At 35.5% G+C, this 16,863-nt stretch overlaps 2 protein-coding genes across 2 annotated transcripts; one reads left to right on the plus strand and one right to left on the minus strand.

The window, feature by feature from the left end:
* Nucleotides 1–354: 354 nt before the first annotated feature.
* On the plus strand, nucleotides 355–4,120 carry LOC140840472 (uncharacterized). Its single transcript, XM_073207656.1, has 4 exons — nucleotides 355–567; nucleotides 2,837–2,963; nucleotides 3,098–3,170; nucleotides 3,516–4,120. Exons 1-4 carry the CDS (start codon nucleotides 540–542, stop codon nucleotides 3,780–3,782), a joined length of 495 nt encoding a protein of 164 aa, XP_073063757.1. The 5' UTR covers nucleotides 355–539; the 3' UTR covers nucleotides 3,783–4,120.
* Nucleotides 4,121–5,660: 1,540 nt separating this feature from the next.
* On the minus strand, nucleotides 5,661–8,270 carry LOC140841411 (uncharacterized). Its single transcript, XM_073208804.1, has 5 exons — nucleotides 8,103–8,270; nucleotides 7,952–8,001; nucleotides 7,582–7,687; nucleotides 7,362–7,420; nucleotides 5,661–5,910 (listed from the first exon to the last, which is right to left on the minus strand). The coding sequence occupies exons 1-5, from the start codon at nucleotides 8,208–8,210 to the stop codon at nucleotides 5,862–5,864; spliced, it is 372 nt and encodes a 123-aa protein (XP_073064905.1). The 5' UTR covers nucleotides 8,211–8,270; the 3' UTR covers nucleotides 5,661–5,861.
* Between the last annotated feature and the right edge of the window lie 8,593 nt (nucleotides 8,271–16,863).

Genomic DNA, 16,863 nt, shown 5'->3' on the forward strand with positions numbered 1-16,863 from the left:
TAAAATATAATATGTTATTTTTTAAATGATTTCTTAGTAAAATATTTAAATATAAAGTACAAATGAATTACATAAACAATAATCAACTAAGTATTATTCAAAATAATTCTTCATTCACTAATATCATCTCAATAAATAATATAAAATAAAAATAACATTATTAATTTAATTAAATTTCGGTTTTTTCGGCCGGTTCGGTTTTGACATTTATAATCCGAAACCGAACCAAATTAATTTCGGTTTTAACATTTATATCCGAATTATAAAATTCGGTTTTCGGTTCGGCTTAGTGTTCGGTTTTTTCGGTTTGAATTTTCGGTTTTTTCGGTTTTATCCGAAATTTGAACACCATGCATGTGTTACGCTTTAATTTCCCGCAAAAATCCACGAATACGATCCGACACCTCATTCATAGCTGCTAAAATCTGGAGTGAAGAAGTGATCCTAATCGCTCGTGGATCGTAAACACTCCATATCCCGAAAGTCGCCCCGTTGATAATTCAAGCAAAACATTAAACACCCCATATTCCGAAAACTCCATGGGACAAATTCTCGACAAAATCCAAGGTATCAATTTCCGCTGTTTAATAATTCTTGGGCCGTCTGTTGTTCAATCGCTTCACTGCTCTGTGTGTGTTCATGGAGTTACTTAAGTGCTGTAATGACAGAACCCGTTATTAGTTGTAAGTCATTCAGCAATTATTTCTTCTGGGATTGTGATTTCGAGGAGAGATGTGCAAGCTTTAATGCATTTCTGAAAATGAAATTTGTTATTTCTTAAAGAGAGTTTTTGGTAGAATTTTATTTTGTTTTCTTATTTCTCTTGACAGCCTTCGGTTTTCAATTTATTCCAGATTTATGTGAGGCCATACTGTCTTTGTAGTCTGTACTTTGCTCCAGATCTAGTATTCAATTACGTTCTGAGATTAATCATGCTAAAGTTTTGCTGTGTTAGCCCTTGTATATCTGTTCAGACTAATGCCTTGAACAATCGATGGTTCTTTGTCTCTGAACTCTAGCTAATCGAGGTGGCACTTCCGACGCATGTACTGTATAGCTTAGGCTCGAGGAAAAACACATTTTATTGACATATGTGGCAGTAATTCAGAAATATCTCTATATTTGATGAAAATAGACTGTGCAAGAACAAATGGTTACAGCATTTCACTTTACTTTGGATTTTCGGTTTCTGTATTCAAAGGAGAGTTTAATTGGTCGAGGAACCCGTTAAGGCACAGTAAATTGAGAGCTTTACAGTCAACGCATATGTACGCAAGCAATTGAAGCATTAAGAATTGACATGTATCTAGGCACAGTGGCTGAGCCTTGCTGCGGCTGGTGCGCGAGTGGACACTACATGGACTTCTGATTATAATGATATGAAAGGGTTTTGACATAAGAGATCCTGGAAATGGAGAACTAGCAATACCGAGGAACTAAATTGAATGAGAATCTTTGTAACAAGCGAAAATATAGTTGTCATCCTTACTTATTTTTGCATTTTATCTACTTGGTTATATTCATAACGTTAGTGTGTTGTGTTATCTCTAATTTATCTTCGCATGCTAAAACAGTTATGGAAAATAAACTTCAAGTATAAGGGAGATAGCAAGAGTTCATTAAACAAGTTGACCACAAATGACAACTTAGAAAACAAACTGCATTCTACAAATGTATGTTGCTCTAAATATGATTATTACTATGCTAGGAGACTAGGACATGTTACACACAAGCAACTAGCGCACCCTTCCTATTATGAGTTTTATTTGTGCTTGTATTCTTTATGCGAACCTTTAAAATCAACGATTTCTGTTTTGACCAAAAACGTTAAAGTAAAAGAGTGATCACTTCCAGCTTTAATCTGCCTGATATATATGAAGTAGGCTATTATTGTCGGTTTCCATTCCTATACATGTGTTATCAGCTCATTTGCGTCAATAACAATTGTTTATTATATTCTACTGCAATTTTACAAGTTTTATTCAAAATATGTGCTCCTTGTTTGCCAAAATACTCTGAACTGTTGATTACTATGTGTTTCCATAAGTGTATAAACTTCCATACACCAAGTGATGATCCTTTGGAATTTTTCCATCCTCCAACCCCTGATCCTTCGGATTTTGTTTGAAATTTCACAGCCAACACTTGAACTGCAGGTTAATCTTTGATTAATATTCTAGAACCATATCTATAATTGGGGCAGAATCCTACCCTGATCACATTTTTGACTCAACTCTGGGGGATGTGAAAACCAACAGCTTCTTGTTACCTAGAATCCCTGATCTCGAAGTACTTGTCATTTCTTTTACACCCAGGGCCTTTGACCTTTTTGTATATGCACTCAAATACTCGTTTTCAACAAATTTAGTAACTAACTTGACTTGAAGCAGAATAGTGAGTTTCACGTGGCAAGGTCGTGGATTAAACCATATTTGGTGCTTGAGTTTAAAAGAATATACATAAACTCGCTTGACTTTGCAATAATCATTGTATTAGATTTATGCTAAAAGTGCAGTTTGTTCCAATTTTTATTTTTTAAAGATATAAATGTGCACCACTTTCTCCTGCAAGACTTTGCAAAATCAAATTATTTTTCAAAAATTGAAGGTTCATGAGTCCTGTATTCGATATCATTTACACCTAGACGATACATTTTTGGGTTAAACCTAAAAAAGGATTATCTATTCCAGAATCCGAATGTTAAATATTTCGTTTTTAATGATGTTTACAAATGTTCGTTTGATTTTTAAAGTGATTGTGAAGATAAAGTACTCATAATATGCTGTAAAAATTCGCAATCTAATTTTTTTTCCTCACGCGCTTGAATTTTATGCAGGTAAAGAATGGAGAGAAAAACAAGTACAAAAGATAATCGATAATGTCTTTGATCGTTTCCAGAATGAAAGCGGAAGGGCTAGTCTGACATTTGAAGAGCTTTATATTTCAGTGCTACTTGTGTACAAGTGAGAAGATCAAGATGCATTTGCTCTTTATTGCTTCAGAATTCAATTTACTTTGGATTGATCTAATTTGTTCTCTGTGTGGTTCTGCTTTTCTTCCTTTCTTTTTTTCATGGTTATCTAAATTTTTGGTGTAGCGATATCAATAAACATTTGCCTGGTCATCATTTTGATCCACCTAAGAGAGAGCAAATTAAGAGCTTGATGCAGGTATGTAGCATCTTTTTTTTTTACTTGTTTAATTAGTGTTCTGTCCCTTCTTTTAATACCAGTCTTTGGGTACACACGAAAGGCCTGATGTAAAATTTGAGATGTTTTCAAATTTGCATAAAAATGCTAGAAATAGCATCATAGATAGGGTAAAGAATTATCACATTAAAGTGATGAGTCATAAAACTAATTTGTGGTTGAAAATTGAATTGAAGTTATTTTTGCAAATTCAAAACATCATGGTTCAAAAAACACATGACTTATCAAGATATCAATGGTTTTAACATAAATTACAGAGAATATCTTCTGGATTATTGATGATCAATGAGATTTAGGTTTTTGCAGGAGGCTGATATAAATTTTGATGGCGAATTGGATCGTGAAGAAATTGTTGAGTTCATCAATCATATAACGAAAAATATAATTGTAACAGTTGGTCAGGGATTGATCATCACTTTGGCTGTTGCTCCAGCGGTGGCGTTGCTTACGAAGAGGACGACTGAGAATGTTCCGGGAGTTGGGAAGGTGGTACAAAAAGTACCCAATTCAGTGTATGCTTCCCTTGTTACTCTTGTGATTGTTATGTTTCAACAACGTGTAAAGAAAACATAAAGCTTTCATTTCCCTTTCACTTGGATTGGTTATGGTTTTTTTCATTTTTTATGTCTGTCGGTTGATTAATTGTTACATATTTTTTTGTTGCTAGTTAATAATTTTGGTTTGTTGTGGAGCTAACAATTGTTCACGTGAGAATAGGAATCGAAACATGGATTTGGATTGTCCTATGATCCAAAAGATTCAAATTGTGCTGTCATCAATTGTAGTTATGATATAATGCCAAACACCATATTCTATAATTAATATTAGAGTCGTCGTCAATCATTTAGTTACCATGAGTTGTAAGTACAAGTATTGGGAATGAGATTTTTTGTGACTGATTCTTGTCCTTATTTAAAGAGCAATCGAAATTTAATCTTTTGACAATATTTATGGTAGTTGAGTTGTATTGTTATCATTGAATATAATTTTTTGAGCTAATGTTTTGTCCTTCTATACATATTTTTAATATTGTGTAGTATACAATAAAAATATTCAAATCTAAAACATGAATTTTACATTATTCTAGCTGTTACTAAACTAATCATTAATTCGTCACGTATTTTCTTTTATTTATTTATTTATTTATTTATTTTTGCATTGGGTTGTAATTCAGTGACTTTAGTCTATGAATTTACCCTTTACCACCACAATGCTATGACATATTTGGTCCTATCATGTCAGCAGGAAAATAGCATCAATTTGCCTTGTAAGGCTTTCTTTAAATTTTGGGGAGTACATTATCAAAAATAAAAAAATAAAAAATTGGAGAGTACACAATATCAAATTCTATACATAATTCAAGAATATTTTAATTTCTCGGACTATAAATTTTAGTACAATTTTTAGAGAATGACATAAAAAAGAATATTTTCTTTAAAACACTGCAAAAAAAATAAGTTAATCATAATCTGATAACCCATCGGAGATTCATCCACCGTACACCACTAGATTATCATAGATTTTGGCGATTTCGAATAAAAAGAGAGATTTCAAGAAATATTCCCTCAATCAACAATCAATTTCTATTAGCAACCAAGTCGCGTCCGTTGATGATTTGTTACTACGGTTTCAAGTTTAAGACGAGTCTCAAGTTCAAAACTCATTTGTAACAAATTTCATTCACAACTAGAGAAAATAAAACTATCAAGTCGGATCCCATGTACCACACTGATTTTCCTTTCTATTGAATCATACATACTGGATATAAGAAACATTCTCATTTCGTTGCCCGTTCGGTTAAATTTATTTAAATTTTTTTGAATTTTCTACAAGAAATTTAGATGAATTCTAATGTGTTATTTTATGATCTAACTCTTAGAATTTTAGGATAAATAAGTTATTAGAAACCAAAAAATATGTAAAAGGCAGATAAACAAATCAAGTGAGCCGAAGAAAGAAAAATATAGCTGAGGAAAACGGATTACAACATAAAATATAGGAATATGCATTTGAATTATTTCGAATGTTACAACTAAAATTCAAATAAACTAAGAAAATAAGTTGGTATGATCATATTCTTTATAAAAAGAAAATCTACAAAAACTTAGAAACCTTAACCAGTACAATGTATTTTTCTAAAAAAATCACTCACTTATAAACACACCTAGTAAGTTACTAAAAATCTTCAAAATATTTTGAATTTTAAACAAGTCGAGCAGGCATTTATAATCTATGTTGTCCCTGTTTCCAACTAAGTCAGTATTTCCAACTAAGTCAGTAGAATTCCACAGAAAAGTTTACCCTCTCAAATATAATCAGCTCTCTCATTATAGTCAGGACCAGTCTTAGCCCGAAATATTGATGTCGACGGTTACTTTGATCCTGGTATAAGCACCGATACAATTTCCGAGGTCAGACACAGAACCCAGTTCGTTCTGAACTCGAAAAATGTGTAGCTAATGCACAGATTCTTTTTCACAGATTATTCGAGTAATAGTCAACAGATGTCTAGAATAACAGAAACCAGAGACTAATGAATCGCAGTGTTTTATATCAAGATTAACCTGATTTTACAGTATGAGTTTGGCATGTTGCACTCATTCTACACAATAAGTTTAACTGACACACCGATATCACATGCTCGATTGGTCATCAGTCGAGAAAACCTCTGATACCATCTAAACTTTCGCCAAGAGATACCCTGCCCAAGGGAAATCGAGTGAGGATGAGGTCAACAAAGGAATAACTTCCAGGAGGATAAATAAACACCAGCATTAAAATAAAAAAAATCAAAGATGGAATACGTCCAAGTTTGAAGGTATCCAATTATACTCCCTCAATCTATCACTAAGTATACTCCTATATAATGTTCCATTTTCTACAAGACAAATCTCTTTTAAAAATGATGTCTTATCTACACGCGACCATGTGCCATAAATAATTCACAACACAACTTATTAGAGCAAAAAGGTAAACAAATCTTAATATTTTACTCAACTCTCTAAATTAGTAGGACTAAATTATTCCTTCCAAAAACACATTTTTTTGGAAGGTAAACAAATCTTAATATTTGGTCATGTAAAGGTAGCAAAGCAGATTACTGTAGTAGGACTAAATTATTCCTTCCAAAAACACATTGATTTATTCTCCTACACCTAAAGTAGATAGAGTCAACCATTTAGTCAAACCATCTTGGAAAAAACATACCAAAGAATGTACAACTAAACAATCCAACTTTAATCATACCTACCAAACTAGCCCTAAATATACAGTCAAAATGGTAAATTTTCATTAAGGGATGCTGTCTTTTCAAATCCAATTTTCTGCCAACATCCAGCACCAACTCATCCTTTGCTATGGTCGATAATTAAAATTTATTTTTATATAAAAGATGAAATCAAATGTGTTGGTGACCAAATGCTTGTTCAATGAGAACTATCAAATCTATAACTTACAATCCGAACCATTCTCTGGTTAGAAAAGTAAAGAGTGAAGGAAATAGACAATATTGAAAGTAAACTTTGTAGGAGGAAGTAAAATATGCCAGGACTAATCGCCTAGAAAATCACAGCATAGAATAAGCTAATGTTCTAGTACATGCATCTCAATATATAGCCTAAACAACATCACCGTATTTACTTGTTAAGCACAGAGTTATTTAGGATGTAAGGTGCATGAGTGCAGGGTGAATACAAGATTCAGAATGAAAGGGGCGAAACTTAAATTTTGGAGAGTTGAAACTTGAGTTTTTGGAAAATTACACATGAACATCAACATTTTTTCAATCGCGACCACTCACCATTTGGCCTGCCCTTGCATGCATCAGTTTTGTATGGCCTAAGGATAAGGCAAGGCAGATGCCTTATCAAAGCAATTATGTAATATTTTATAACTTACACGTACAAAGATCTGTTGTAGAATGCGATGTATGCTTTCCAAGTTGTTGAGCAATACAAAAAAATAATAATTAGTGCACAAGCAAATATGAAAAATGATATCATTAATAATAATTAGATTTAAAACATAGGCGTGCACCAACTTAGGAGCTACACCTCATTGTACCCACATTTAGGTATGCGCCTCGTGCAACTTTAAACTTTAATAACCATGTCGAAGTATGTTGTAATAGTATAGTACACAATCCGTGATTACCTGTGCATGCAGTACTTGTATTCTGAATTCCTTGTGTAATCTTTCTCCCCTTCTTCCAACTACCGTTCAAGAAACACACAAGTAAGCATGCTCAAACAGATCATTTACTCAACATTCGCATAAATCAACATATTATCTAGATTTTTCACAACCCGAATGCCATTAATGCTAGAAGTCACATTTAACATCAAAGTTTACAGGAACTTGATGAAGTTCTTACCGGATCACTCTCATAGATAAGCTCGTAACAAACTGGCGATAGGCATCGTAAAGCACAATTCTCCTTAGCTATCATTGAAGACGTGCATTGTTGACCCCATAATCCACTACACGCAAATAATGCAACAGCTCAAGATATGTATAGATGATTTAAAATTTTTAATCCATAGTAACTCTAAATTATCCAAACAACCAATGGATCTGCGACTGAGGATTTTCAAAATAGTCCTAACCAGTAGTGAATTTATGATACACGTGAACATAAACACACCGTTAAAGCATTCCTCAAGAAACCACTGAACGACCACTCAGACCAGAAGTAGCAATCACAAAGGCAGCAAAGAGAATTTATGAAAAATTGAAATCGATACCTCTCTATGTCCGCATAGCACTCGTTTTTCTTCTCTTTAATCTCCGAATCCTGTCACAGACGCAAATCAACAAAGGGTCCTCCATCATTTCTTTGTAAGATCACAATCGTGGAACCTGTTCTTGGTAAATAAGAGAAAAATCGCCACTTACAGAAATTGGGACTCGAGATTTCGCAAAAACTTGTTCGGAACACAGAAAAATCAAAGCCCAAAAGATTATAGCTGAAATTCTTTGATTTACATTATTGGAATCAACCATCTTTTCCTTCTTGATTTTGTTCTCCCGATGTAGCTAATGATTACTATCCTCACAATAACTAAAAAAAAATATATAATTACGAAGCTACTGCCGTATATCATATGATTTTGTATATTGTATTCCATTTCTAGGCAAAAACTCGTGTGAGGAGAGTATTATTTTTTATTGTGAATATAAGTAGGGTTGATGGTCTCACAGTCTCACGTGAGACACACTCTCCATTTCTAATGTAATTTGATAAATAAAATTTTATATTGATTTTATAATTTAATTATACATATAATATTACTTATCTTAAAAACTAATGTCAAAATCTCCGACTCTATTAAAAATTATTTTTTTATACTAAAAATATAATTTTACACATTAAAACAAATCAGATTGATTATTTTACGAAAATAGATCCACGAGTTTCACAACTGATCAACTCTACATTAATCTTTCACTGCTAGCAATTTAGGCACTGAGTTCCCATCTAAACATATATCTTAATTTTATTAATCATTAATTATTTTTAAAAAAATTATGGATATAAATAAATAAATATTTTGATAATTTAAAATTTTTGAAGAAGTGATGATATTGTATATGATAATTATAGACGTGTTATAAATTTATTAAAATATATTCTAATCATAATTTTTTGTCAAATGAAATCAGGAATATTTTATAATTTTACTTTTATTACAACTCGCTCATAAATAGATATATTAAGGGATCATTTATGTTTGATTCGTAATGATTTTAGTTTTATATATTGCAAAATCCAGCATTAATAAAATCTTTTTTTTTTTGCCAAAATATTCATTTTTCATTTGTCATTGACATAGAACTGACATAACGCTGATATGTCTAATATCACACATTTACTCTTACGAGTTAATTGCATAAACACCACCTATAACAATTTTTTTTTTAAAAGAACACCTTGTATAAAATTAATATCATTTTAGACTTTTTGTTTCAAAAAATAAGACATAAAACTCCCTGTCATATGAGGTAATTGTGTGTGAATTTTTATAACATAAGGGATATATATATATATATATATATATATATATATATATATATATATATATATATATATATATATATATATAATGAAGGATATGTTATATATAATGAAGGATATGTTAGCCTATTAATATCTTTTAGGAAGTTTTACGTTTTTCAGACTTTTCAGAAGATGAGTTGGAACAATTATCATTCACTCTCATGCAAATTAAATTAAAAAATAACTAAATTACAGAAGATATGACCAAAATTGCCAAAATAATAAATATATAGGACTAAGATTCAATTAGATAATAGCAGGACAAAATTATACGGAGATAAATATAGAAGATTTTGGGTTAAGCCAGTATGAGTGATACTAGTACTTATATGTGTCCTGAAAAACTCTCGTGCGTTATACTATTGTATTGTGTTTTTTGATCTAGTTAGCTAGGTGATATGTAAAAAGAGCGATGTTAGATCATAAAGGATAATATTGTCTCTTTGGGGACATGGTAAACAACAAGAAAATGGAAAAATTGATATCAAATGTGATATGATATATATAGCACGTAATGACACACAATCTCCCCAGACTCATTGGCACCCAAGTAGGTACAGCCCTTGTGTCCACCCGTCTCTTAGTATGGGCTTTGCGCTGCTATAAGCATAGTTGGTGTATCATTTTCTCACGCTCAAGATGCAGCAAAAGTTTGAAGTTTTTATTTTTATCATAGAAAATAATCTCGAGCACTCATATGGTTTTAATCATAACTCTAGAGTGTTTATTAGAATTTACCTCCAAGCGTAAATGTTTGAAAATTACTCCAACTATTTCGAGATGAGCAGAAATAACTCTTATTGTAAATCTCTAAGACCGGATTGCGACTCCTTGAAGATTTCGAAATCTCCTTTGAATCTTTCTTCATGTTCTTCTCAATCAAGTCCACGAAATGTGACTTTGATCATCTTCTAGTTTGCACTAGAAAACAAGTAAAAAATTTGCGTTACAATGAAAGAACAAGAACAATGCAAGAAAACCTAGGAGAGAAAGTGGGCGTCAATCTTGAGAAATAGATAATAATGTTTTTTTTTTAAAATTATATCGAGTGAATTTGCCAAAAAAAAAATAAGCTCATATAGCCTGTTAATAGATGAGACTACCCTATGTAGGCCACCTACAAGTTTGATTGACCTAGGACTTAATCTTAGAAAAAAGGAATTGTACAATCTAAGTCAATCAAAACTCTCCACATAAATTAGAGCTAACTTTTGATTCATTCAATAGTATCGATCAATGATTCGATATCAACGATATGACGACTATAAATAGCTTGTTATTATGATATATGTGGTTTGATTTTCGACCCACTGAATGTGTAAGGTCGAAAACGCAATAACGTAACTTAACTGCATATGTATACATATTAAGCTTTTCACCTAAAAAACACTCCATATATAATGATCAACATGAGAAGATAACAACAGTGTTGGCTCTCGGAGAACAAAATCTTTTGAAATGGGTGTTAGAGGAAGAGAAAGATCTTGTGGATGTGCGCATGATAATATTATCGACGACCTCAAATAGATAGTTTTGATACTTATTCATCCCTTAGATTCATTTGTGGCTCATCTTCACATAATACTTCTTCCAAAACTTTTTCTGACTGAGGCCTATTTTCTATAGCTTCCTCAGCCAATGGCACATTTTCGTTCACCATAACCTCACTTCGATCCATGAATTATTCCAAATTATCTTCATCCTCGTCTTGATAATCGAACCATTGGTTCATAAAATCTGGGTAACTAATTTCTGGGAGGTATTGGTAGAACCAACTCTGCAATGAAGGACCCCAATACAGGTGGTAGTCAAACTCCGTCATATCAGTGAATAAGTGTATAATCTCATTATCATCTAGGCTAAATATGAGACTACCAGTTGCCAGAGCTCCATTGATTACCTATTTTTGTGTCACTGAATCCAAACCTTTAACGAAAATTAACTTTAAAAATATTTAGGACAATCACTGTACCAAGAGTTGTTTGCTAAATTATTGAATCTATCATATACTGAGTAAAATGACTCTCCGTGTTGTTGGGAAAATTTGTGAATACTCATTGATAGAACATTTCGAAGTATTACACAAAAAATTCATGCAAAAATATAATAAACAGCTGGTAGATCATGGGAAAGCAGTAAAATAAATATAAAAAAATTAACTAAAGAAAGTAATGAAAACTAAAAGTTCAAATTTCAATCCTCGACAACACTTTCAGAAATTTGATCGGGCTTCTCTAACACAATAATTTAGAACAATTATATTTCTCCAAGATGTTCGATATTACAGCTAATGTACGTATCAAGTTTTAATATAATACAACAAATAAAAATAGAGATTGATATATGAAAAATTTACATCAAGCACAATTCATATGTCAATGTAAGTTGTAAATCAATTAATTATGTTACCCTATCATGTTATAAAATCTTCTCCTAGTCTCAATTATGACATATAAAAATACTTTCATGCATGTTTCCCCCACCAACTTATTTTCTTTATTTTTCCAATAAATTTTTCATTTTAAAAAACAAAAGTTCTTTTTTTCCCAGTTTAAAGGAGTATTGGAATACACATGCTTTTCTTCCCGTGTGACCAATAAATCTGCAGACCCAATTTTTTCTTAATTAATCATCTTCTTCTCACGTTCCGTGAATAGCCGTTTTGATTGATTCTTTTATGACATTTTGATACTTTACATCGTTGAATGGACCCATTCGAAAACAATTGGATGATTACAAAAGATCCTCAAATTATAATTAAGAATTCGCTGGGGTATTTAGCAACAACCTTTCTAATTTTGAATGTTTATTCAGTTTATCATTTACTAACTCATGATGAGATCTTGTTAAACAACTTTTATGCTTCGTGCTAGGGTGTTCATTTTTTACCGCCCTAGCTTGACAGTTTCTCTCCAACGGTAATGTGTTCTCGAATCTCGCGCCAGGGTGACATTTTTTTACTGCCCTAGCACGCATCTTTTTGTCCAACTCTCTATTGTTTTCCGATTTTCATTTTTCTCCACTTTTCATACAAAACAACCAAGATAAATAAAGAGTGACTCAAATACACAAATTATAAAGCAAATGAATAAAATACAGGCTCGGAACAACAAAAAAACTCAATCATCAGACTCAAACCAAAGTAAAACGATGCGTAAAATAGACACCTATTTATTGTCCAAAAGGAAAGATAGCCATATATGGCTCAACCCTAAGATTCTAAATCATAATTCATGTACAAAAAGTTGATGTTTGTGTCGAGAAACACATCCTTCTCAAAGCTGGACATGGCACTTGTAGCTTTGAATGATAAATTCATGAACAAAACTTGTTGCAAAATATAAGGAACCACCTCACTGCAGAAAAACTCTATGATCATTTAGAAGGTAATTTCCAAATTCTCTACCACCAGATATCACACATTTACAATAGTTTTGAAAATGTCTCACATTTACAAGGGCCATTGCCAAATCCTCTACCAACAAATATCAATTTCTGTGAGGAAAAAATAACCCAAATCACTCGGAGACTTATCCAACTGAACACAATAATATATAGATCAATTAATAGAAATATGTCGCGTTCCCGTGTAAATGATCGAGCAATAGGTCTATTGGGAAAGGAAATCGGGGAGTCCAGATTCCATTTAGTTTTGTTAGACTTCCTGCCTTGACGACCTATCGTAAGGACGATGAGTATGAGGCTCGATAGAGAGAACCTCACGATCCCGTAACACTTTGATTGGAAATTTTCTGAATGACTTTCATTAAACGCAAGATGCAAATAAATACAAAAGAGTCCTAGCTTATCTCATCCTAGAGATGATAACCATCTTCCATATCCTAACAAACCAGATCCTATCTACCCAATCCTAAGAATTTAAAAATAAACCGATAAGAACAAAATCCTAATCTTTGCCCTTGAATGCCATGCGTGTGCCTCTTGTAGACATGTATATTCAGATTCAATTGCTGGCCCTGGCCTGATGTGGAGGTCGTGACATCACCCACCCCCTGAGATTGGTGTTTGTCAGCAAACACAAATGCTGGAAAACGTTATGTGAATAATGCTGCATCTTCCCATGAAGCCTCGGCTGGTGACAATCCTTGCCAATGAATCAGCAGCTCTGTTTTCCCCTTGTGAACACGTTGGTCTAGTATGGACTGTGGGGTAGGGAGCTGCTCTCCTGAATGTAGAGCAGGGAGTGAGGGCTCGCATGCTTCTGTCCCACAGAATGGCTTCAAGAAGGAGACGTGGAAAACTGGGTGCATTTTGGCAGACTCTGGTAATTTGAGTTTATAAGCAACTGACCCAATCCGTTCCAAAGTCGTAAAAGGCCCATAGAAGCGAGGGGATAACTTTGATGAGCGCGGGCTGATAAACTTAAGTGGCGATACGGCTGGAGTTTCAACAAAACCTTATCATTCACCTGAAAATGTAATTCCCGGTGGTTATTGTCGTATTGTACCTTCATGCGATTTTGTGCATGCATCAATCGATCTCTGATGTCTTGTAGCAGTTTGTCACGAGACAATAATGCTTGATCCACAGCCTCTAGGAGAGCGACCCCGGGGCAGCATGATAAGAGGCGAGGTGGTGGCCTCCCATAGATGACCTCAAATGGAGAGGCGCGTAATGATGAATGGAAACTCGTATTGTAGCAATATTCAGCCCATGCGAGCCAATCTCCCCACTTCTTCGGATGGTCGCTTGTAAAACAACGTAAATACATTTCCAACACTCGATTAACAGCCTCCGTTTGCCCATCAGATTGAGGGTGATAGGAAGAACTGAAACAGAGTTTGGTCCCTTGCTAACAAAACAGTTCTTTCCAAAAGGAGCTCGTGAAGGACACATCTCGATCACTGACAATAGACTCGGGTAGGCCGTGCAGCTTAAACACATTGTCAAAGAAGATTCGAGCCATTGAAACAGCCGTGTAAGGGTGGGCGATCGCAATAAAATGTTCATACTTTGACAAACGGTCGACCACTACGAAGATCACATTTTTCCCATGTGAGGAGGGGAGACACTCCACAAAGTCCATCGAAATATCTGCCCAAACCTGGTTAGGGACCGGTAGTGGTTGTATAAGCCCTGTCGGTTGAAGGTGCTCAACTTTGTTCCGTTGACAGACAAGGCATGTGGCCACCAAGTCCAGCACCTGCCGTCGCATTCCTGACCAATAGAAATCACGCGTCACTCGCTGTAATGTCTTTTGATATCCTTCATGGCACGAATTGTGTATGGAACTAATAATTCGAGTGGTCAAGGGTGATGCCTTGTGTAGAAAAATGCGAGACTTATACAGTAAAAGTCCTTCGACATAAGCCCCGTGGTCATGTGACATAGCCCTGACATTTTGTTGAATGAGCTGTTGGATTTCGTCCGAGTGTGTGTGTTCTGCTTTAATATCGTCTAAGAAATCCCAAGAGGGGGCCGAGACAGCGGTGGCGTATGCTGTGGGAGATTCTCGTCGGGACAGGGCGTCCGCCACGATATTCGAGCATCCATTTTTGTATTCGATGGTAAACGTAAACCCCAATAACTTGCATAACCAGCGCTGTTGAGATGGTGTTGCGATTCGTTGTTCTAGAAGATACTTGAGGTTGTAGTGGTCCGTACGTACTACAAATGGCTGGCCCCAAAAATATGCGCGCCAATGGCGTATTGCTTTGGTCAAACCCATTAGTTCCTTCTCGTAGGCTGGTAATTTTTGATGGTGTTGAGCAAATGAATGACTAAAGAAAGCTATGGGGCGATCATCTTGCTGAAGTACTGCACCAATACCTGAGTCCGAAGCATCACATTCCACAAAAAATGGCCTTGAAAAATCCGGGAGGGCGAGGACCGGTGTTGTGGTGAGCGCTGTTTTTAGTTTTTCAAATGCCGTTGTGGATTCCAAGGACCATTTAAAGGCATTTTCCGCATAAGAGATGTCAGCGGAGCAGCAATTAAGCCATAGTCTTTGACAAAACGACGATAATAGCCCGTCAGACCGAGGAAGCCTCGTAGAGTAGTTGGCGAGGTCGGTTGTGGCCATTCGGCGATGGCTGCGATTTTAGACATATCCACCTTAGCTCCTGATTTCGAAATCACATGGCCCAGATATGCCACTTCCTGCTGAGCAAAGAAACATTTGGAGCGCTTTAAGAACAGTTGGTGATGCTGAAGTGTAGTGAGCACGACGTGTAAGTGCTGTAAATAACTCTCCCATGTAGGACTATAAATCAAGATATCGTCAAAAAATACGAGCACGAATTTTCGTAGGTAATCTTGGAACACATAATTCATAAGAGCTTGAAATGTGGCGGGCGCGTTGGTGAGCCCGAAAGGCATAACTACGAATTCGTAGTGCCCATGGTGTGTTCGGAATACTGTCAAGGGAATGCTTCCTGGGTCCATGCGAATCTGGTGATAACCTGCTCGCAAATCTAGTTTTGTAAAGAAGTAAGCACCAAATAATTCATCCAATAGTTCTTCGATGATGGGTATTGGAAATTTGTCCTTGACTGTCTTAGCATTTAGAGCACGGTAATCCACACAAAACCTCCAAGTTATATCTGCCTTTGGAACTAGAATGACGGGTGATGAGAAAGGAGACGTACTATATCGAATAAAGCCCTTGGATAACATCTCGGTGCATTGTCTTTCAATTTCATCCTTCTGAGAATGCGCATAGCGATAAGGACGGACAGCAATTGGATTCGTCCCGCATTCGAGGCTGATCTTGTGCTGGAAGTGGCGGAGGGGAGGAAGGCCTGATGGCTCCGCAAATACTGCTGAAAAATCAAGGAGGAGATTATGTAAATCCTGGTCTTTTGCCTTCTGGACGTGCATGGTAGCAAGGTGAGCATTCGATCGAGGGTTTTCTTTGGTGTTCCGTTGGAGAGTAATTGTCTGCCCTTGGTACACAAACCGCATACACATCTTGGCGAAGTCCCATTGAATTGGTCCAAAGAGTTGGAGCCAATTGACCCCTAGAATTGCACCGAAACCACCCAGGGGAATGATAACAAAATCGATGCAAAACTTATATTCTCCCAAACCTAAAACGACGTTGTGGCAAACTCCCGTGGAAGGAATCCGCCTCCCATTTGCCACCAAAACTTGAAGAGCAGCCTTGGTTTCCATTGGAAGCCCCAAACTCAGTGCCACAGACTTGTCTAGAAAACAATGAGTGCTGCCCGAATCAATGAGGACGAGCAGTGGGTTGCGTGATATCGTCCCCTTGATCTGCATGGTTTGTGCTCCCTGTGTCCCTGTGATGGCATGAATTGAAACCTCTGGCTCGCTTTCTTCGATGGAAAGGCTCGGGTTATCTCGTTGTGTGTCATCATCCAATGTTTCTATCCAGAACAACTTCTTGCAGCGATGTCCCGGAAGATATAGTTCGTCACAATTATAGCACAGTCCCTTCGCCTTTTGTTCTTCCATCTCCGCGCGATTTAACCTCCGGATAAATGGACCTGTTGATTGTGGGGTAGTATTGCGGCGATTAGTAGGCGGGTTGCTGGCGGGACGCACCCCCGAGCGCATCTCATATAACCTCGCGAGGCGCATGGCCCTGGGTAAGTTCAGAGGTAGGTGAATGAGGAC

The sequence above is a fragment of the Primulina eburnea genome, chromosome 9 (assembly GCF_022965805.1).
Source record: "Primulina eburnea isolate SZY01 chromosome 9, ASM2296580v1, whole genome shotgun sequence".
Taxonomy (NCBI): domain Eukaryota; kingdom Viridiplantae; phylum Streptophyta; class Magnoliopsida; order Lamiales; family Gesneriaceae; genus Primulina; species Primulina eburnea.

Coding starts and splice junctions, on each gene's coding strand:
- LOC140840472 (XM_073207656.1), top strand. CDS start 540: ATGGGACAAATTCTCGACAAAATCCAAG. Junction 568..2,836: donor AATTCTCGACAAAATCCAAG/GTATCAATTTCC, acceptor AATTTTATGCAG/GTAAAGAATGGAGAGAAAAA. Junction 3,171..3,515: donor AAATTAAGAGCTTGATGCAG/GTATGTAGCATC, acceptor AGGTTTTTGCAG/GAGGCTGATATAAATTTTGA.
- LOC140841411 (XM_073208804.1), bottom strand. CDS start 8,210: ATGGTTGATTCCAATAATGTAAATCAAAGAATTTCAGCTATAATCTTT. Junction 7,688..7,951: donor TGCTATGCGGACATAGAGAG/GTATCGATTTCA, acceptor ATTTGCGTGTAG/TGGATTATGGGGTCAACAAT. Junction 5,911..7,361: donor TACAAGTACTGCATGCACAG/GTAATCACGGAT, acceptor TCCCTTGGGCAG/GGTATCTCTTGGCGAAAGTT.